Here is a 23,396-nt window from a genome sequence, read left to right as displayed (position 1 = left end):
ACTAAACAGACCCTAAGTAAAGGCTCATACCTCTTTTTTGTGTTAGTTATATAGTAACTAATCTATAATCTCGCAAGTGAAACTGAATGGTAATGTTCATCGTTAATTATTGATCTGTCAGTTTTGCTCTAAAATGATTCAGAAAGGCGTTGTCTCATCACTTTCAGATCCACTATTACAACAAAAACACAAAAGTCAGCACTGGTAACCACATAGAAGTACAAATTAGTCACTGAGAAACATTTCAATTTTTATCAAGTTTTGATATATTCCTGACAGACCATGAAGTGAAACCAAATTAAGGATGTAGTGGTATTTTGCTGAAAGCAGAGGCAATGGATACTGTCTTGATAGCTACAGTATCATAACATCAAAACAAACATGAATACAGTCGTAGAAAAGTGCATTATGGACCTTCCAAAGTCATCCCTAACTGTTCACACACAGGGCATTTTATCTGCATTTTCCAATGGGATTTCAGAGAACCTTCATTTACAGCACAGCCATTTTTTTTTCCGAATCGGCTGATTCAAGCTTTCCATAAAACAGAAATTCTTTGGGTTTCTTTTTCTAAAAACAGCAAACACATGTTGAGCATCCCACAGATATATTCAAGGATGAATTCAACTATTATTACCAGAAGAGTCTGTCATTTAGAGTGGTTAACCTTACTGCTGATGCTCCTCAGTGTTAAAACACACAAAATTACATCGTTCTGACAGCAAAACACTGGCTCGGCCCGAAAAACGACTTGGTTTTCACAGGTAAAATGAAAAAGATGTTTCTGTTGACTTGTTCTCAGAGAAATATAAATGCAGTTGACAGTATTTTAGCCTTGATATACTCAAATGCTTCAATATACACTCAAAACCAAAGTACAATCAAAGCATTCAGTTGTATAAGGCATGCATGCTTGTTTCCTCAGTGCATATATGCCTCTATATTACAGTTTCAAGCCCACAGTGAAGAATCTCATACACACTCATGAACAGTATTGCAACTAATGCATGTATATGATGTACAAAAAAACATAACTTAACTATCCACTAATTTATAAATCCTCTTATCACTTATATACAGGTATTCATATATAAATACTTGTATGGAATGTACGTAATTGTAATTTACACATAAACAAGGCAGATTAAAGTACGATGCTTCCACATATTCAAAAAATCACAACATTATATCTTATAACATCCCATTCCTGATTTTCACTGACGTCCAGTATTTAAAGGCCATATGATTATTGTCTTCATGAGTACCAGTGAAATGGGAGTAGAGGATTTGATTGGACACCAGTTAAAGCGCAGACTGGCGTTTAAAAAAAATAAAATAAAATAAATAAATACTCCTTTTTGTGTTGAAAGATCTTCCTGTTAAAAACAGCAGTGGTAGTTTTTTGAAAGCGGATGAAACTACGGAGTACATGGGTTGAGACGGATGATGTCATTTAACCATTACTTAAAAGATGAAACTCCCCAGGTCACAGACAGATGATGTTCATAAAGCATTTGTTTTTAGTCCCTGCAATATTTGAGTGTAAAATGGACAGTTGTTTTTGTGTCCCATTCTTTAAAGGGCATGAGCTACATAGGAACTGCTGAGGCAGAGATTGAAACTGCAGAGTCTGCAATTGTTCCCTTCAGACGTCAGTAGTTTCCTACCGAGATCTTTCACCGTTCCCTCTTTCACTTTGTCTCAGAGATGTTTTTGTCTCTCAGCTCAAACTTGAGGCTCCTGAGATGGAACGCCGTATGATTCCTTTGGGTGTGGGCTTGGAACCAAACCACGACATCTGAAACACACACACAAAACAGACAAAAATAGAGCTTCTATCCTTCAAACACACACACTATTCAGAAATCTGGCCACCTCATTTTGTCAGAGAACAGGATATTTCAGAACGTGATTAGGAATGCACTACTACAGAATTTTATACATTTATAAACATTTTTCCTTTTAATTTTTAATATCCATCCATCCATCCATCCAATATTGGACTTTTATTCGAAGGAAAAGTCAAACGTATGTAAAAATCTTTTTTAAAAATGCACTCCGTAGCTTTTTTTGGGTTAAAATGATCCAAATTACATAGTTGAGAAAAATACATTAACCAGCCAGTGTTCAACGCTATCTGTTTGCCTTAGCTCGATTCAAAACGGTAAGCTTATAACAATGTTGGTAATAATTACAGTCTGTAAATATCTCTTAACAACACAATGCAATCACTAGTAAGACTTCTTATAAATAAAGTATCGGGGAAGAATATATTTTATATTATAAACCACAATACATAAAAACAAATTAAGTGATGTCTCATGTCTCAAGTCAAGTGAATCATGGGTTATTGGACAGGTGTCCAATCACAACTGACTTCCGGAAGAGGGAAGTAACCAATGACATTTGAGGTTATTAAAACAGTAAGTCCCGCCCCTCGACTGCCAAAAATAAACCCGTTCAAGCAAGCAAAAGCTGCAGGCGGGAGCAGATCAAGCGTGTGGAATGATCATGTGATCATGATGTCATGCGGGCGCGCGGTTTTTGACCGAGCTCACGAGTTCCCGTTTCCTCGCGTGTAGATTTGTTATCCTCTCGCGAAAGTCATTTTCCGCGGGCGTCAACATCAGTTTGCTCAGTTATTATTGGCATTGATTTGTCACCATAGATTTTGAACAGAGATGGCGACAAAGAGGAAAAAATGTAGTCTGCAGCTTTAAATAAATATATATATATATTTTTTTTTTCTTCAAAAATCCTCCACTCACACCAGAGTACCAGTGTACCACAGTGTTCAAAGGGGCAGCGTGTGTAATGTGGCACAGTGATTTCTAGCTGGGCTGAGCTATAAATACCTCCCAGCTGCTATTCCTGACATGTGTCACTGAGAGCTAATGGTTTGATTCGGTGCGGTGAGCCAGATATCCTGACCCACATTGTTATCTGCCTTAGCAGAGTGGCCTAGTTAGCTCAAGTGTCCGTGGGAGAACGGTACCGGGTATGATGAGGTTTGAAAAGAAAGCAAGCTGACTTTCTACAGGTTGTCCTCCATCATACTTCAATTTGTTTATTTTACACACCTTGTACTCCAGTGTCTGTTTGAGCATGTCCTCTTCATCTTTTGTGAAGTGTAGAAGTACTGAAACAGCTTTGATGAGCTGGAAAGCCTGAACAGAGAGAAAGAGAAAGAGAGAGAGAGGTAACATTTCATTCATTCAAGCATAACTTACAGGTACACTAGTCCAGAGTTTAAAAACAGGATTTTTTTAAGAGGATTATTTATTAGGGTAAATAATGTGCCAAAATAATAATAATAATAAAAAAAAAAACATTTATAGGACAACAAAAGATGATTGGATGTACACAACAAAATTTTGGGTCAGTAAGTATTGGTAATGTTTTATAAGATGGCTCTTTTGCTCACCAAGGCTGCATTCATTTGATAAAAAATACAGTAAAAACAGTAATATAGTGAAATACTATTACAATTGAAATGTTTTTAATATAGTTATTTATTTGATGGTAAAGCTAAATTTTCAGCCATCACGCCAGTCTTCAGAAACAGCCTTTTTAAAAGTTGAACTTCTTTTAACTTGAGCATTGTATTTATAGAACGTCGTGTCATCCACAAGATCACAACGGTTAAATGTCTAATCTAGCATGTTTACATAGAAAAACACATTCTGCGTGAAACATTTCTTATTATTATCACTGTAATTATAGTTTCAGCATCTAAGTGAAATAGAATCTTTTGTAACATTATATGTCTTTACTGTCACTTTTGAATAAAAGACTTTAGAAAGTTTTTTTTTTGGTAATCTGAACAGATCAGAAACCAATCAAGCCCTCACCTCTGCCTCTCTGGATGACATGAACTTCAGCACCACGTGTTTGAGGTACTCAAAGTTGATCTCTCTTGTGTCGGTGAGGTCTGAACTGTTGGTGACTGTGGTGTTGGAGGTGATGGGCTGCGGGCCTGGGGTTTGAGGGAGTCCTTGAGCTGGGGTTGGAGCTGTGGTGGGCATCTGTGTCTCTGAGAGCATCTTATCGGCCGATCTCTCCTGGAGTCTCTCCCTCATCTCAGAGTCCGGATCTGGTTTCAGTTTCTGTTGCATAAACACGTGAGGAAATGTTTGCTGACAGCTGACATGGACTGTGTTTCATACAGTACACTGACAAATGAATCTGAATAAACACACTTACCAGCTCTTTCTGTAGTGTCCTCTTCAGTTCTGCAAGCCTCTGCTGTAACTGCTTTATTGTCTGAAAAAACACAAAAAAAAAACACAAACATTTTATATATAAAAAACATTTTATATACACACACATGTAGTAGATTGTTTGGTCCTACTTTATATTAAGTGTCTTTAACTACAATGTACTTACATTTAAATTAATCATTTGATACAATGTATGCATTCATGTTTCTACATCGTCCTTAAATAAAAAAAAAAAACACCTGCATGTAAGTACAGCTGTAATTTCTTTCTCTAACTGCATATTTAATTATAACTTTGACCCTTCCCTTACCTATTAACCCACACTATAATAAAAAAAAAAAAGGCAATATTATTGGTGCATTTAGTTTTTCGCCTCCAGTGCAAGCTTGGCTATGTCAGCAAAGTTAGTTCAAATGTGGAGAAACGCATTACATTAGTAATGAAAATTTGATTACAAGTGTTTATACACACACACACACACACACACACACATATATATATATATATATATATATATATAAATAAATATAACGTATGTTCTCTGTATAAATTACGCTCTTACATAAAATTACAAGTTCATAATAAAAAAAATATATATTAAAGTGCCCCTTTTATGCCCATTTCAAAGCTCTTAATTATGTTTTGGAGGTCTTCAATAAAAGATTTAAATGCAAGGAAACATAAAAATTATGATAATTTATTCAGCATCATCCATTTTCTCAGTGTCAGAAATGGTTTGATAAAGAATTCAACTCTTTAAACTCCTCTCCGCGCGAGCCTACTCTGCTCTGATTGGTCAGATGGCCCAGTCTGTTGGGACATCTGAATTTTAGCTCCGAAGGCTTCCTCAGCACTTGAATACACATTGATATGAACAGTAACAATAGTGTAGGTTTTACCATATCAATTCAAAACCGAGTCTTCATTCTTTGGAAATGCATGCAAAGTTCATTTGCTTTTGTAGCGCATAAACATTTTTGACATGTCGATAACACAAACAAAACTCTTTCAGGCCTCAGCTACAACTACAATTTTTAAGGGTCAAGGTAGATTTGCAAGTTTGCTATGCCGACCTTTTACCTGACAAACAGATTGTGCACAACTTAAACACTAATACCTAAAAAGCATAATAGGGGCACTTTAAAATCTCTGCTCTTCTTAGAACTTTGATTCATTTCAGTGCTTTTCTTTGCTCTCACCTTGTTTTTTTCAGCCAGTTGCTGCTCGAGGTCTTTATTGACCTTTTGTAACTGGTCAAGATCACTTGCAGTAACTGTCCCGTTCTGCTCACCATCACACTCGTCTGCATGTGACTGTGCTGTCAATCTCAACACCTCACCCTCCAGATCAGACACCTGCCACACACAAAGAGATATGTCAATCCAAAAACATCAAATTGGTAGGGCAATGTATCTAACAGCAAGCAGCTCAGGTGGGTAAAAGCACACACTGACCTGGGACTGGTAAGAAGAGAGTTGCTGTGTTTGCGTGAGTACTTCCTGCTGCAGTGATGTCAGCTGAGAGGTGTGTTCTCGCTCTCTCTCCTCAGCCTCCAAACGACGAGACTCGCACTCAGCCTGCAGAGATGACAGACTGCTACGGGCTGCCTTCAGCTCTGACACACAAACACACATAATAAGAAACAGAAGCTTGAATCTGAAGATGGTTATTTGAATACATTGCTCAAACTAATTACCAGTTTAAACAATTTAAACAAACCGACCCATTAAACAAGTAAAAGCAGTTACTAAATTAACATCTGACTCTTTTGGTCACGTCTAAATTTCATCATTGTTTATCCTTTTGCGCCATTGTTTATCCTTTTGATATTTTATTAAACGAAATTGCAAACTAACCGGGGGGGGGGGGGGGGGGGGGAATCACTATAGAAAATGAGTGTGCTGAACTGAAGAGAAGTGGCACACTCATCAGGCATTATAGGAGACGACTCAGAGCAGCAAAAAAATTTAACAAAAGGGGCCAAAATTTTTTCAAAAAAGTGTTTGAGAAAAACATGTATTTCATAATGTGATTTACTTCAATGAAAGGTTACATTTTTGCAAATTTAGTAATTAAAAACTAAACAGCTAATTATGGAGGGGTTGAACCAGTTTCTTTCCTGCTGCCACATCTGGTCACTCACCTTCCTTCAACGAGTTTAGTTCTTCCTCCTTTGCCCCTAAATCCTGAGAAAGACGACTCACTTCCTGTTCCGCCTTCTCAAGAGACTCTGTCATTTTGCTGACCTATAAAATACAATAAATTAAGTAAAACAGGTGCATGACTTAATATTTGAAAAAATATGCCAGTGAATTAACCTGCAGTTGGAGTTCTTCCCTCTGTTTTCTGGTTTCCTCCAGAGCTTTGGCGATTTCAACGCTGACCGTCTGTCTGCTACTCAAATCCGCCTGTGACACAAACAGATATATGTCACACAAATGCTATAGTGGTCAACAAAACGACTCAAGCTCACAAAATACCTCTCGAAATGTCCACAGTAGGACTGGGCAGTATGACTGACTGGTTGGTCAACCAGGAGGGATTATGATGGACCGCTTTATAATATTAGCTGCACTTTAAACTTACACTACCGTGTATGGGGGCTTTTTTAAAAAAAAAAGAAATTAATACTTTTATATAGCAAAGATGCATTTAATTGATCAAAATTGACAGTATTTACAAATTTCTAATTACTATTTCAAATAAAAGCTGTTGGGAAAAAAAAAAAAAAAATCACCAAATCAGCATATTAGAAAGATTTTTGAAGATTTGTGTGACACTGAAGACTGGAGTAATGATGCTGAAATTTCAGCTTTGACAACAAAGGAATTAAAGTAGAAAACAGTTATTTTAAATGGTAATAATATTTCACAATATTAAGTTTTTGCATTTTTGATCAAATAAAAAGACTTCTTCCAAAATCGTATCAACCCAAACATTTGAATGGTAGTGTTACATAGTGAATCTGTTTGTGCAGATGCAGATGATTCTCACTCTAGACTGGTCGAGTTCTGCCGTCAGTCTCTCTACAGTGCTGTCAATCTCAGCTTTGCTCTTCAAAAGTGAGGCCTTCTCCTCCTCCAGCAACCGCTTGAGAGAAAGACACAAACATCAGAAAAACTTTTAATAACGTTCCCATGTTCAGTTCATGATAGTCAAAGAAACACACGAGTGATGTGTTACACACCACGTTGTCCTGATGCTTGTTGACCTCGGTTTCTCTCTCTCTCTGTAGAGCAAGAAGTTCCTCCTCCAGCCTGGCTGTTTTCTCCAAGCCTCTCTGTCTCTGTGTCGAGACCTGCTGTTGTAGTCGCTCTCTCTCCTCCGACCACTCCACCTGCTATGGGACCAAAGGCCAAAAGTCAAAACTCTAAGGCAAATTAACAATAAAGCTGATCTGTAAGACAGACACCAAGACAATGACAAGCCCATTTTTTAATAACCCTAGACATCATGACATATTTTCTTCATCTAATGCTGCCATCCCAGTGAGTATGACAGATATCTGACAGAAGAGGGCGACATTTCAGCAAAAACAGTTAGTAGTAGTAACAAACCGATGGACGGAACTGAGCAGGCTATTGAGACGTTTGGTGAGACTTTGACTGTCATTATGTACCAATTTTTCTGTGTGCGTTTCACTGTCTTCAAGTTGCTGTTGCAGACTCTTCATCTTCTCAGCGCAGTCAGCCAGCCTCTGCTCCAGTTCTGAGATCTGACAGAACACATTCACATCATTCAGATCAATCAGCCACGGTCATGTGATGTGTGGGTTAACTGGAGAATCGCAGTGCTCTCACCTGTGCGTCTGTCCTCTCTTTGTAAGCCCTGGACGAATCGTCTTTGTGCTTGACCAGAGTCTGCAGATCTGTGATGCTGGCTTTCTGTCGAGAGATCTGGAAACAAATGAGAAATAGGAATTCTCTTACTACTAGCAGTAGGAAACAATACAGTTTTTGGAATTTGACTCAATTCCAAAGGGTTTTTGCAAATTCAATTTGATTCAAATCAACAATACAATATTATTTGAATAATAATTAAATTCTGTATTTGGATACTTTAAATACATTCTATGTTACCTTTTAAAAGTTTTGGGGTTAGTAAGACTTTTAAACAACATTAATACTTATATTAAAAATCGTATAATGTTATTACAAGTTTTCACGTAGTGAAACTGCGCAGCGCTTCTAGGTTGTACGTCAACATACAACCGACACACGGCTAGGTTGTGATGTGCAACACAGAAGCGTTACACAGTTTCACTACATGAAATGTCACGGCCCACAGAGAAGGAAATGAGTAGTTGAATAAAGTGGTTATTTTTGCTCAAAAAAATTATTTTCGACGCTTGATAAACATAAAACTGAGCCACTGTAGTCACTTGGCCTACTTTAACAATGTTTTTAACTTTTCAGGGCCGGCAAGCTTCAAATCCTTTAGAAGCCTATGGAGGAGTGATCCAGCTCTAAGATTTAAAATCAATAATATCTTAATTTGTGTTCCGAAGATGAACGAAAGTCTTACGGAGTTGGAACAACATGAGGGTGAGTAAATACTGTTTGGGGTGAACTATCCCTTTAATAAAAAACATTAAATTGATCCAAAGTGAAAGTAAAGTTATTATAAAGATTTCGATTGATCTAAGGAAAAAAAAAATGTTTCCCGGTTTCCACAAATATATTTAGCAGCACAGCTGTTTTCAACAGTGATAATAAGCAAAAATGTTTCTTGAGCACCATATTAGAATGATTTCTGAAGGATCGGGAGACACTGAAGGCTGGAATAATGATGCTGAAAATCCAGCTTTGAAATCCCAGGAATAAAATTATATTTCAAAATATATTCAAATAGAAAACAGATCCAATAAATTGCAATAATATTTCAAATATTACTCTTTTTACTTTTTGATCAAATGAATGCTTCTATCAAAAACATTTAAATGGCAGTGTATAATATGTTATTAAAATAATAAAATACCAAAAACAAATTAAATATGTTTACTGAACTAAAAGTAACATGAAAAGAAAACATTACTTTTTTTTAAAGGGTCATATAATGGTACATGCACTTTTACAAGTTGATTGTACTGGAATGCCTGTTGGCAGTGCCTGTACACTGTAAAAAATATTGTTGGTTTAACTTAAAAAATGAAGTAACCTGGCTGCCTTAAAAATTTAAGTTCATTGAAATTGAAAAATTGAGTTAATACAATGAAGGTGATTGATTTAATCATCAGAAACTTTCTGAACAATATAAATTATTTAAGTTAATCTGACAAAAGAAATAATTTTGTGATTACAAATCATGAAAATATTTTTTTACAGTGTACACAACCATTATATAATGATAAAAATCCATCCAGTGTTTTTGTTTTAATCTCCTTATATGTTTTTACCAGCCTCAAATCGAGCCGTTTGACGCCCCTCCCATGATTGTTGATTGACAGCAGCGTTCAACACATCCCCGCCCTGAGCGAGCTGTCATCATAGTCCGCCATTGTTGATAAACTGGAGCAGAATGACGTCTAAGCAATTGTGGCGTTCTGTTCTTCGGTGTAATAACGAACACAGCAGTCAATTTGATGTTCCTAAATTTGAACCGCTGAAGACGCAGTGGCTGAGTTTTGTTTTCGAAGGGAATATTCATCACAATAAACCTCAATGCTTTCATGTTTGCACGATTTGCGAATCATTTCTCACCAGGCTGCTTTATAAACGAGGGTCAGTAAAGTATAAAGCTGGTTTTGCTAAGAAGCTGCTCCTGAAAAAAAGAATCGGTACCAACTGTTCATGTCCCTGCTGCACCTCCAGAAGAAGTGAGTGTAAAATTGTATATTTTATATTAATCTTTGCAAATCGCTTGCACGCTTCACAATGAATGCGGCTAAGGTTTACACTTAGGGTACATTAGGCCATATTTTCTATGTACAACGTTCTCAATATAATTATTGTGTTATTACAAACTGCTAATCTAACCTACTAAATTAATCTAAAGTTACCCTGCCAGTACATACAAAGTGACATTAGGTTACCCAACCATTCAGAGACGTCCAGTTCGAGCCTTAACTTCTTTGCGGCCGGCATCTTTTTCCGGGTCCGACTCCGGTTCAAACTGATACGATTGCCATTCTTTCTCCAAAATATACCAAGGTCAAGGCAACACTCACAAACACTTTCAATTATTTTAACTCCATGTGCGTTGTGTCAAAACACCAGCAGAACAGAGGGGCGGAGTGAGCTAAGCTCATTATCATTTAAAGTAATATGCACTGAAACGGTGTGCTGAAAACAGAGCTGTTTTTGACCAGGTAAAATGAGTGTTTTCTAAAAAATACAAATGAGAATTTTTAATTAAAGTATATTACAAACTTTTCATTTAGACCCTAAAGAATCATTAACTTGTAAGAAAAAATGCATTATACAACCCTTTTAAAGATCGTACTCATTTACATGACTCTTTCTGGCCTGAAAATCATCATTTTAAAAACGACATGTAATAATGTAGAGCCGCGAATGAGGTTAGACGCTGGGTTACCTGGGCTTCCAGTGAACTGACTGCTGTGGTGTGATTTGTTCTGGTCTCCAGTAACTGACCTCTGGCCTCCTCTAACCTCTGCTCTAATGCAGACTTCTAAACGCACATGAACAAAACATGCAGATATTAGATGACTGAAACTGCAGTAAAATGAAAGGCATGTATAAACACGTGTCCTCTGACCTCTTTCAGTAGTTCCTGTAGGTGTTCATCCTGAGAGTAGTTTGCTTCTAGTCTCCTCTCTAGGGAGGCGGCCTTCTCCTGCAGATCAGCCAATAGACGCGCTCGCTCCTCTTCTGTCACTGCAACCTGACCAATCACAGTATGGTATGAAGAGTTTTACCAAAGTGACAAAGAAATAGAGAGTTATAAATAGGCCAAGCCATTCACACACACACTATATAAATAACTAAGCATCAGAGCTTAGGAACAGGACATATTTTTGGGTCCAAAAACAGCTATATGCATGCAATGAAAGGGAATGAAGCACAAGCATGTTAAGATGAATTATTTAAACTGTCTTTTCCTTGACACTCTGTCTAAAAGACAAATTGGATATAAAATGGATCGGGATGGAAAGCATATACAAATGTATACAAATACATTTTGCAAATGAATACAAAAGAATACAAGATGTAAAGAATACAAATGTATTTTGCATATAGTTTATTCTGATGTAATTTTATAACCTACAGGTTTTGATTGGATGCCGCTCACATGTGAGCCTGAATAATTAATCAAATTCTCTGACAGTAATTTTCACACGCAAATGCGAGTGAATACATTACATTATTCGTATCAAGGAATTCTTTGTTGAGTCAATCAGACCTTGTTCTTGTGCTGCTCATGCTGTAGCTTTAGCTTATTGTGTTCAGACTGGAGATGCTCCATTGACTTCTCTAGTGCATTTGCATTGCTTTGTGCCTGAAAAGCAAAAGAAACAATAGAATTTGCTAATTATTTTTCATCATACCATTCAAAGAAAATGTAAACATATTCCAGTTTCTTTAAACAGACTTTCCTCAGGAGTGTATGGTTACTTCAGGAACAATTTATGCAAGTGAAAGCATGGGTTTAAATATTTATACAACAGATTATTTTATTATCTTTATTTTTTTATTTTTTATAAATGTAATAGATTCTCGTCTATTTTTATATTAGTCAAAGATTGGCAAGGATTGGCACAATGCAATTATTGCTTGATATTTCTACAAAATAGTTATACACGAGATGTAAACTTTCAGCAATAAAATAAAGACCAAACACAAGCAAAACAAGAAATAAAGACAATAAAATATGACAATATTGGAAATAATTCAGTAATTGGTTTTAATAATAATTTAAAAAAACGTCTTTAAAAGGTTAGTACATCCAAAAATGAAAATGATCCCATAATTTACTCACCCACAACCCATCCTAGGTGTGCATGACTTACGTCTATCAGCAAAACACAACCCGAGTTATATTAAAAAATATCCTGCCTCTTCCAATCTTTATAATGGGTGCGTAAAGAATCAGAATTCTGTCAGGTCAAAGGTTACCGTAAGCCAGTGATTATAGTTGAATAGAGTAATAAATATGAATATTCCTCTTAACGCATCGCTTTGCTTGATTACTTTTATGATGGATGCACTTTTTGGAGTTCAAAAACTTTTTAATATAACCAAATTGTATTTGGCTGAAAGAAAAAATTCATGTACACCTAGGATGGCTCGAGGGTGAGTAAATCATGGGGTCATTTTCAATTTTGGGTGAACTAAACCTTAAAGTACACCATAAGCAATGTCATGACAATGTTATATGCATAAAAATAGTTTATAAATAAACGTGAAAGAAATGAAAACACTTATATGGGAGTGGTGACTATATGCTCCCAAAAGTAACCTTCTTGGCTTCTGAGTGTCATCTGTGCTGATGAAGAGCTGAATGTTGTCAAGTGCCCACCTTCTGGAAATCCTGTGAGACCTGCTGAATGAGCTCCTGTAACTCCTGCTCTCTTCTCTCCAGATCTACAACCCTCCTCTCAGCCTCCGCTCTCTCACTCAACAACTCATCCCTGAGAGAGACAGCCGGACACAATTATAGAAACTGAAATAAAATCAGCAAACTCCACAGAAGTCTTAAAAATGGTTATTTGTTTAATTAATAAGTAACACTTTATTTGAACGTGTCGTGTCCTTGTTACACATGTTCCATGTATTTACTATAGTAATAACTACAAATCAGGCATAATTACATGCAATTAACACTCAACCAAATCCTGTTCCTACCCTTATCCTATAGTAAGTACATGTAGTTAATTATTATTACTCAGTACTTAAGTCTATAATTACACTGTAACAGGGACACATTAAAATAAAGTGGAACTGATGAATATTTCAACACTCTTTGAAACATTTCATCCTGTTTCAAATAGTCTGAAGTAGGAATAAATCAGGGTGATTTACTAGATGACCTAGATTTAAAATCTTTAAAATTATATTTTTGTTGAGACGCTGTTTGTGCATAATAACCATTCGTGTGTAGCATCGTTTTTTTTATTTGTTTTAAACAGCAGATTTTATATCCATTTCTGGTCGTAACGTGGAGACAATGACATATGAACCGTTGTGCCGTGCTGCATGCCCCTCCCCGTGCCCTAAACCAGTCGCCTGTGGATGGTGGGATCATGTTGTCCTGCTCCACTTCACAGACACTCAGTGAAAGGAGAATTTTAGAATAACGGGACACTCATTTATATGACACTTTATTCAACAGGAACAACAGCTCAGTCCGCGTCATACCACGTCATTGCGCTCTTTCTACCTCATTGCACATGCGCATTCCTTTAAAGTCCCCGTGAAATCAAAATTGAACCTATTTACTTTGTTAGCGCATATTACTAGTCTTGTGGTGAACAATTAATCCGTGCAAGTAAATATATATTTATAAAATGTTTTACCTTGGTAATCTTTAATCAAGATCTGAAAAGTTACTTCCGGTCTGGAACGGTTTCTTTTTCTGATGACGTAGGTTTCACAGCTTGGGTGGGGAAACGCGTAACCACTCCCCTCAAACCGTTAGTTTGCTATGAGCGAGAGATGGAGAGGAGGAGCGCTAGAGTAAAACCCTGCCCTCTGTTCAATATTCCGTTTCACTTGGAAATACGTCACAGCACTGGAGAAAAATCGTTTGCAACTTCCGGTTCACGGGGACTTTAAGTTTCGGTTTTCAATCCGATCAAGTGTTTACATGTCCTCTCGATCTGATTAGAAAAGGAATAAACCACCTATGGCTAAGCCACGCCCCCTCCACTCACTCGGACAAACAGTCAACATTCGGGGACAGGCGCTATGGCAGCTGTCACAGTAGGAGACATTTCACAGGAGGCAATTGGTGATCTCGATAAGTCACCTAAAGGGCCTTAACTATGCATTGGAGAGTTATATTAATAATTTTATTGTTGAGAAGGTTGATGATAAGCTTCAGTTCCAGACAAAAATGTACAGGTCACAGTGTAAACATGATAACCCGCATATCGTTGCCATCACCGTTTGGGGCTACAGTATTTACACGAATCATTTAGCACAACATTGTTAACGTTTGTTATCACGGTTATTTACAGATACGTTATTGAAGCTAAGTGACATGATGTACAACACAGCTAGAAGCTAACGTTAACGTTATCTAATGTTAGGCTAACGTTAGCCTAATATTACGTTAGAGATATTTAAGATAATGTTCAAATACGTTGTTGACTTAAATTAGAACAGATGTAGACATCATTGTTTAATTTATCCACGTTTAGTTGGTGTTGTGGTCTACCGCATAACTTAATCCAGAGCAGACACTTATCTCGGTTGAGATGTGGCTTGGGAAAGGGTAAAAAAATACACACCATCGCCCAGCCTCTCGGGAACCTAGTGTCGGAGTTGCATGTACCCCATGAGTATTTTAAACTTAAAATGACAAGAAAAAACGAATGAAAACTGACTAACTGCAATGCATTTCAATGGACGTGGAAGCAGAGAATGTCCGAGTGTATTGGGTTAGCTGCGCACTGTGATTGGCTCATCACGTTTGAGGGCGTGGCTTAGCCATAGGTCAATTTGGAAGTCAAGTTCTCCGGTGCAAGTTCTCCACACACACCTTTGAGCCTGTAGCTGTGAGTTGATCCTGCACATCTCCTCGTGTTCCTCTCCCACCTCGTACAGCTTGTCTTCGGTTTGGCTCAGGGTCAGTCTCGCTTTGTTCAGCTCCTCTCCTCTCATTCGGAGCTCTTTCTCCCGATGACTCAGCTGTTCCTCTCGCTTCAGCAGCTGCAGAACAAGTGCCCACAAATTTGTTCTTGTTGTCTATTGCAATGAATATGAGCTACTCTAGTCTTGGGTTTTCAGACACGGCGTGTTGTTAGATTAAATATTCCTTTCACTTGGATAATATGCATCAGTGTAAAAATGATTGTTGAATGCAGAAATGTAGGTTTGTGTATAATTTTTCCAACTACAACTAATAAAATAACACACAAGGTTGAGTGTGCTGACCATGTGTTTGACTTTAGCCAGTTCCTGCTGCTGAAAGCCCTCCAGCTCATCCAGATCATCTCTCTTCTGGAACAATGTTAAACTCTGCTCTGTCATCTCGTCTAACCGAGCGGTCAGTGACAACTTTTCCTGTTAGAGAAAAAGAGGACAAAGCAATTATGATTTATTAGGATATTACAAGGATGTAAACAAGGATTGTCTTTGTGCATTGTAACAAAGCATCTTAACCTGTTCCAGCGAAGCCAGCTTTTCCATCCACTCCTGGTCCTTCTTCTCTAACGCTAAGGCCATTCCTTCTGCCATCTTGGCTCTGTTAGACTGAAAAGCTTCGTTCTGGTCCTGAAGTTTGCGCATGGATGCTGGATGAAAACAAAAAAAAAAAGTCAAAAGCTTACATTTTTCCGAAATCCTTCTTTAAGAAATAATCCAGATCCTTGTCATACATAATGCCTATGGGCCGTTAATACACTTATAATGGAAGCTTAGCAGAAACGAGGTCTGTAGGTTTTAAAAGCAGAAATTTGCTGCTCGTCTTTTTGATAAAGCACATAAATTAATTATTCAGCACTCAAAATGTTTGAAAGTAACTCAGGAATATTCCTGCGATTCTAAACACAGCTTTAAACAGACATAACATTATAAACCAGTGGTTAAGTGTTATCACAGATGGTAATGTTAGACATATGTAAAGTAAATATGTTACACATCAATACATCATGTATTATTTTTGTTACCTTTGTTAGTATTGCATTAAGTGTTATTAGAGACAAAAATGCACACTTTCATTAAAAAAAAAAAAAAAAAACAAAAAAAAAAACAAGATTGCTTAATTTCCAGACGTCCTTGGTAGTAAAGCTGTAAAACACATTGTTAGTACATGCATTTATTTTTATTCAATTGTTTTATTCAATTTAGTGCATTTATCCTCTTAATTTGGGTCTATAAATGGGGTCTGTACTTTCAGATTTTGGAGCAAAACAGCATCTTATATTACCTTGTTATAGGCACACTCTACAATCATGTCATAAAAAGTGGCCACCAACAGCATTTGTGGAATATTATTGATAAATTTACCAAAAAGAATCATTTGACATTTAAAAAAAAAACACTGAGGGAATTGCATAATTACAGTAACAAATGGTATTATATTAATATATTGTTGTTATATTTATGTTATATTTAATAATTTATTTTTATTATTAATGGCTAGCATGATAGAATGTTTATCTACCCAAATAAGTATTCACTTAACCTCGCAAATTGTTGTTGTTTTTTTGAATAACTTTTAGGATGATTTTTCTATGTAAACTTGCACTAGATGGATGTATTTGACCGCGTTCACATCTCGCATCTTTTGAAGCGTCTAAAGCATGACACAGCATTCTAAAAAAATGCAGTCTAAAAAAGTTAAAAATGCAACTTAAAAAAAAAAACATATTTTGTTGAACTGGCCCTTACTAGTCACATGTCAGCTTAATTACAGTAACCCTCCTAAGCTATTCGTTTTTTTAATGTACACTCACTTTTGAATGCAGTTACTCCAAGGATGTGTTGTAGTATTACCCCTTCTTTTGTGACAAATTATGTAACAAAATTGTATTTTTATAGTCTCCCATTGATGTCTATGAAAATAAAATATTTTTTAATTTATTTATACATATATTTTTTTTTAAAATCCTTAAATCCCCCCAACACTGCACAAATATAGAGTAAAACATTAATTAAGTGAGTGATATTAAATTTGTCTTTTTTTAATAAATTACATTATTATGTTATAGAAAACACATTTTATTGTCTGGAGTTTTTTTTTGTTTTTTTTTTCACACTAACATACAACCTAATATTATTCCAATCATGCCATTTAGATTTTTTTATTTCAGCAAATGTCATTTGGGGTCAAAAAGACCCTGAATAGTAGCCTGGTTAAAACCAGACCATTCTCAGTTGTAACTGTCTGGCAAAGCGTCATAGACAAATCATTTCCAGAGGGGCGTCACCAACGGACGTCGTGGATAGACCTAAAACCAATCAGAGCGATGAAGGAGATGACGTATGCAGAGCGGCGGAGAAACATCTCCCGAGTGTTGTTCTTTGCCTGGTTTTTAACAAAAAGGAAACATTCAAATAGCTTAAAACAGACGCTGATTCAAACGAGTGATGTTTGACGGCGGCATCCATCTTTGTAATGTAGGCTACAAAATCTTCTTCAAAATCCCAGCGTTGTCATCATGGTGTTACGCCCGCCCCAACGTTTCTGATTGGTGCCTCGATTTCGACGGATTGGAAATGGGCTTGAATGACTTTCAGAGCAAATCTAAATTGCCCAAAAGTTGTCTGGGTTTTCCCAGGCTACCTGAATAGCTTTAAAGGGTTAAAAAGCTTAGGGTAGAAACAATTTCTGTGGTAATGTTCATGATTGCAAATGCTGTTGATAGAGCATAACTTAATAGAACCCAGATGAAGAGGTTTGTGACTAACCAAATGATATAAAACAAGTGAATAAACCGTTTGGTCCCACTTTATATTAAGTGGCTTTAAGTACTATGTACTTACATTGAACAATAAGTACAATGTATTATTGTGTTCCTGGTGTATTGTAAAACACTTTTGCTGCTATTGAGGTGTGATCTGGGTAAGGTTAGGGACAGGTGTGGTGGTATGGGTAGGTTTAAGGTTAGGTTTATGTGTGAGGGGAGGGTCAACTGTGTAATTACAAATATAATTACATAAATTAATTATAGCTGTAATTACATGCTGGAATTTTAAAATATAAGTACAATGTAAAAACATGTACACAATAAGTCCATTGTATCAAATTATTAATTTCAATGCAAGTACATAGTACTAAAAACCACTTAATATAAAGTGGCACCAATCTTTTTAATTTTTTTTGGTGGGGGTTCTTGATCGAGAACCAACTTTACTGGTCTACAAGTTGACCATGTATAACCAGAATGCATGTTCGTGTAAAAGCATCGGACAAACAAATGGGAAAGGAGTAGAGGAGAGAAAGCCAAAAGAAGGAAGAGGTGAAAATGGGAGGAAAAGAACGGTACGTACAATCCTGATACTTCTCTAATGCAATCTCAAGCTTCTCCTTGGTCTTCTGCATTAGCCGAAGCTGCTCAGCGTAGTCTAGGGTCGGGGAATGGGATACCGACACACACAAACACACGGCCGGAGGGAGGATGAGGGGAGGAGGAGGGACAAAAACAGGGACGAGAAAACAAAGGGATAAACATGATTGAGAAGATAAACAAATGGAGGGAAAAACAGAATGATTTTCTGAGATGAGAAAACCAAACTGACTGTGAGGCTGTGCAGTGATAGCTACCTTTCACTGCTGACCTTTGACCTTTAAACTAATACATCATCCCTGATCAGGTCAATAATGCAATCATCTTATCTAGCACAGCTCATTTAGGGTTAAAAGAGTTTCTAGATCAGGCTGTGTGTAACTGCACACCATGGCAGGCCGGTAGTGAGAGCCAGGTATCTATTATTCATGCAGATTTTTCCAGTCATTTGCATTCATTGACTGGTTTGCTCTGCGATGAACGCTATGTGCTTTAAACAGGTCGTGGCAAAAGGCATAAAAGGTTTCCAAATACAGAGTGAAATAGATAAGACCACGTAAGAGTTGCAGGTGAGATGAGGGTAAAAATAAAAGCCTGCATCTTAGATTTTGTCAGGATGCCCTTTCGTATTTGTTTCCCTCTTTCAGTGTCTTTCTCCTGTTGTGTTCACATGGGTTTCACTGTATTGTGCTGACGATACCTGAGAGTTTGGCCTCCAGCTTTCGTATCTGATCGTTTCTGCGTTGAATCTGAGAAGAGGCGTCATCTCTGGAGCTGCTGCCATCAGACGCCTGAAAGCCAAAGATATAGATGAAGAGACATTTATCATCCTAATAGCACCATAGAAATAGACTAGGAATGCATCAATATTAAAGTAGTAATATTGTGAAAATAAAACCTCTTACTGTAGTTAGCTTGCCTTTTTTGCCAAATAATTTTAAATATTGGTTTAATTGAATTTGCATCAGCCTTTCACTACTGTATATCATTTCATATTATATGTAGCATAGTAAAAAACTAAAATAAAAAAAATAAAAAACTTTTATACAAGTGAATAATAACGCTATCCCATTTACTAATAATGATTAGTATTCTTTACGATTTTACCATTTAATACTGATTATATATTATGTATAGTATGTTTTAGTATTATGTCAAATGTTATGAGCAATAACTGATGTCTAATATTAAAATGATATAGTATTGTGTGTACATTTTTGATAACACACTAAAAATAATATCAACACTTGTAAAAGTGTATGAATATAGCAGCAAAAAAATAAAATAAAATATATATATATATATATATATATATATAGAATTAAAAAAGTTTAAATTATATACCTTTATCAATGTTTAAAAAACAGTGCATATATATAATTCTAATAATTGTATATATTCACAACACGTATTAAATATACAAATTAAAAAATTAACTCAAAAAATACAAAACACTTACCTGAGAAAAAAAAACAATATAATTGCACATCCTTCAAGAACTATATAAGAAAACCCTTAAACTGAGCACACATGCAGAATCATTTAGGTGTTTCCTATAATAATCAAAACATTTGCATTGTCCCTGGGGTCCAAAAACCCATCAGTTCCTCTCAATAAAACACATATAAGGGTGGCTTTGATTTAGACTCATTCTCCATCAAGCCTGAAGGCTGCAGCTTTAATTATTTAGGGCAAAAGACAACCTGATCCTCCTAACCCTGAGTGTGCTGCCATTAATTGCTAGAGGACAACAGTGTCAGGTTACAAAGGTTAGTCAAAGCATGTGATATTATTTAGCACTTTCTATCACATCACTGGTTTCCCAAGCAGCATAGCACAGTCCTTTAGTACTAACCTTAGACACACTAGCAGGTTCCTCAAGAAAAGCAGTGTGCAAACACAGCCAGAACACAGTCATGTGACTTTCTCTACAATGCATACTGTGGATAAGCCAGTTATTTGAAACAGGAATAACTATCATGCTGTTTTACTAGGGCCATTCTTCTTTTGCATTAGGAAAAATTAAATATTTACTGTCTAATCATAATGTGTTGGCTGATACTTTACTAGACTTGGAAGTACACTTTGGTTTTGGTTAAGAATTAAAAACCAATTTTCACGATAATAGGTTTAAAAAATGATTTAACACCATTCAGACAAGAAACATACTATAGCATTTGTTTAATTCATAATTATTTATATTTGATCTAAAATAAGAATAAGCCAAGAATATACCCTTCATAAGTTTTGGGTCAGCAATATTTTTTTGGTTACACTTTATTGTAAAGTGTCATTGTTACTCTGTAATTATATATCGTATTTATATAATATTTAGAATATTTAAAAATTACAATTAAGTATTGAGCAATATTTATTCACAACATGTACTTACTATGGGGATAGGTTAGGATTAGGATTAGTTTCATGTAATTATGCACAATTTACTGTTATTACTATGGTACATGTAACAAGGACGCTGTTTTTTTATAAATAAATACGCTCATTCAATAAGGATGCATTCAATTGATCAAAAATGACAATAAAGACAATGTTACAAAATATTTATATTTCAAATAAATGCTGTTGTTTTGAACTTGCCATTCATAAGAGTATCCTAAAGAAAATTTCAAAGTCTTCACAATAAAAATAAGCAGCAAAACTGTTTTAAACATTTATAATAAGAAATCAACATATTAGAATGATTTCTGAAGGATCATGTGACACTGAAGACTGGAGTAATGGTGCTGAAAATTCAGCTTTGCTATCACAGGAACAAATCATATTTAAAAATATATTCAAATAGAAAATTGCTATTTTAAATTGTAATAATATTTCACAATATAACTATGTTTACTGTATGTATTAACGAATAAATGTAGCTTTGGTGAGCATAACAGAAAATAATAATAATCTATGCATCTATTGGTCTAAACACCACAAAGGTTTATAATTGTATGACGAAGATATGAGATGGCAAAAAAGAGAAAGATCGACTCACAAAGTCATCCCCTGAATCTGCGCCCACAGAAGTGATGGACTCTTTGCTCATGGAGCGAGGGATGCGGCCTGAACGAGGGGCAGCGGCGCCTTCCTCTGCCAGCTTCTTCTTCAACTTTGCAAACATCTCAGTAGTGTAGATGTAGCCTATAGCCGTGTGTGTGTGAAGCAATGTTTTGAATGGCTCTCTCGAGATGCTTTAGGGTGTTCGTAATGCACAACGGGTTATATCCACGGCATACGCAGAACTCATTCTGGGGTTTCTCTCTGCTGCCTTGACTCTGTGGAGACAATCACAACACCAGAATTACATTAGCAGAAGAAATTCACTATACCAATACAATCAAACAAGGCTTTTAAACAGCAGGTAATTTTCTGAATAAAATGATTCTCATGTGCTTGAAACCTGCCTTCTAAAAGTGAATGGTTTAGTATTCAACACTGTCTAGTGTACATTAGTGCTTGTGTATTCCCATATGGCATATCAAAATAGTACTAACTTACACCTCTATTGATACTCGACTTAAGAATTATTTAAAGCAGATGCATTGTTTTCAAGCAAGACATAGGCAATACTGTAGAGTTAAATACAAATATCAACTCATAAAACCAAATTGTGCTGCGGCTCAATGTTTTAGAATAGACTAAGTACGTTACATCAGCAAAAAAGACTTAATGTTGACTTTGCTTGACATGCTACATTGTAGTAAGCTAGTAACCAGTGTCAGGACTCAGGTTTAATAATGACACGTAAGCTTGATGTCAAAACCATTCATCCATCACATGCTGACAGTGCATGGCAACATCTAATTAAAACTGTCAAATAAAAAACGTAAAGCGGAGAAATAAGAAATAAATTAGTAAGCAGAGCTAGCTGATGTTAGCTCTCGTGCATATTCCTTACTAAACCAACAAAACACACAAGCGTGAACCTACCGTAACACCTCCATAAACCCTGAAAGAACTGGTGTTTATTGTTATGGAAATGCACGTTTAACGCAAATATATTTTTTTCAGTCATTACATCTGTGTGTGCTGTTTTTGTCGAGGCTAGCAACTGGCTAACTAACTTCACCACGTAATCTCCAGTCACCAGAATTGTGATGACGTTCCAGGAACAACTTGGCGATTGTACCCAGCGCTGATTGGACGACCACAGGAGAAGGGCGTGGCTACATGTTCGCGTGATTTTATGTCAAATATGAAAGCTGTCAGATGTAGCATTGCATTGCTAAGTTAGACGCATAATATTGTTAAAAAAATATGATGACACACTAATGTATTTAAACTTTGTTTAGATGATTACATAAAATGTTAAAATAATAATTACTGATTGAACGATTTTAACTAAATATCACACTCTGATGTTCCGCAACATGACAGACATATTTTTCACACATTATATTTGTGTTAAATGCATACTTTACTTAAAAAAAGCCCCAAATAAAGACGACCCCTGCTGTTAATCACCTTTTTAGGAATATAAGCATATAAATCTAAATAAGCAATTACACTCCTATTAAATATGTATGAATGTATGGGGAATTGTCAAAAACTCACTTTTAATATAAAATGTTTGGAAAGACCATATGAATTTACAGGTGACTTTGCATCTAAAAATAACAGCATTTCAAACAAAATGACAGCAAAACAAAATAAGGAAATATAATAAAACAAGAAAGAATTTATTTATTTATTTATTTATAAATAAGACATTCAAGATCTCTAAATGAGGGTTAAAGGGTTTTTTGACAGTTGGATATTTGCATACTCCACACCATGTCCTTTAAAATGATTCTCATGTGAGTTGTGTAATCATGTGCACTGTTTTGGCCCTCATGTATATCTCTTGTTGGCCTATGCCTGTTACATATGAGTATTCTGAGAAATAGCACTGTCCTTCAGCAAGTGTTTCTGCATTTAACGTTGTGCATAATTTACAATGGCATTTGGAACTCTTAATTGTTTTATTATAATAATCACAATCTATCAGACACACACACACACACACACACACACACACACACATATATATATATATATAT

General features: G+C 36.0%; 1 protein-coding gene across 2 annotated transcripts; it reads right to left on the bottom strand.

Moving 5' to 3' along the window:
* Window positions 1–229: 229 nt before the first annotated feature.
* On the bottom strand, window positions 230–22,465 carry golga1 (golgin A1). 2 transcript variants are annotated; one of them, XM_039663444.2, is made up of 23 exons: window positions 22,288–22,465; window positions 21,353–21,632; window positions 19,055–19,145; window positions 18,338–18,412; window positions 15,506–15,636; window positions 15,278–15,406; window positions 14,883–15,052; window positions 12,699–12,810; window positions 11,583–11,678; window positions 10,938–11,063; window positions 10,755–10,850; window positions 8,021–8,116; window positions 7,840–7,935; window positions 7,408–7,560; window positions 7,215–7,310; window positions 6,539–6,628; window positions 6,364–6,466; window positions 5,675–5,835; window positions 5,420–5,575; window positions 4,204–4,263; window positions 3,852–4,106; window positions 3,081–3,167; window positions 230–1,798 (listed from the first exon to the last, which is right to left on the bottom strand). In XM_039663444.2, the coding sequence occupies exons 2-23, from the start codon at window positions 21,476–21,478 to the stop codon at window positions 1,721–1,723; spliced, it is 2,583 nt and encodes an 860-aa protein (XP_039519378.2). In that variant the 5' UTR covers window positions 21,479–21,632; window positions 22,288–22,465; the 3' UTR covers window positions 230–1,720. The 2 variants fall into 2 exon arrangements, with proteins under 2 accessions (XP_039519378.2, XP_039519380.2); XM_039663446.2 differs by lacking the exon at window positions 18,338–18,412.
* Window positions 22,466–23,396: the final 931 nt, after the last annotated feature.

The sequence above is a fragment of the Pimephales promelas genome, chromosome 14 (assembly GCF_988280905.1).
Source record: "Pimephales promelas chromosome 14, fPimPro1.hap1.1, whole genome shotgun sequence".
Taxonomy (NCBI): domain Eukaryota; kingdom Metazoa; phylum Chordata; class Actinopteri; order Cypriniformes; family Leuciscidae; genus Pimephales; species Pimephales promelas.
This window is presented reverse-complemented; position numbering and strand designations above follow the sequence as displayed.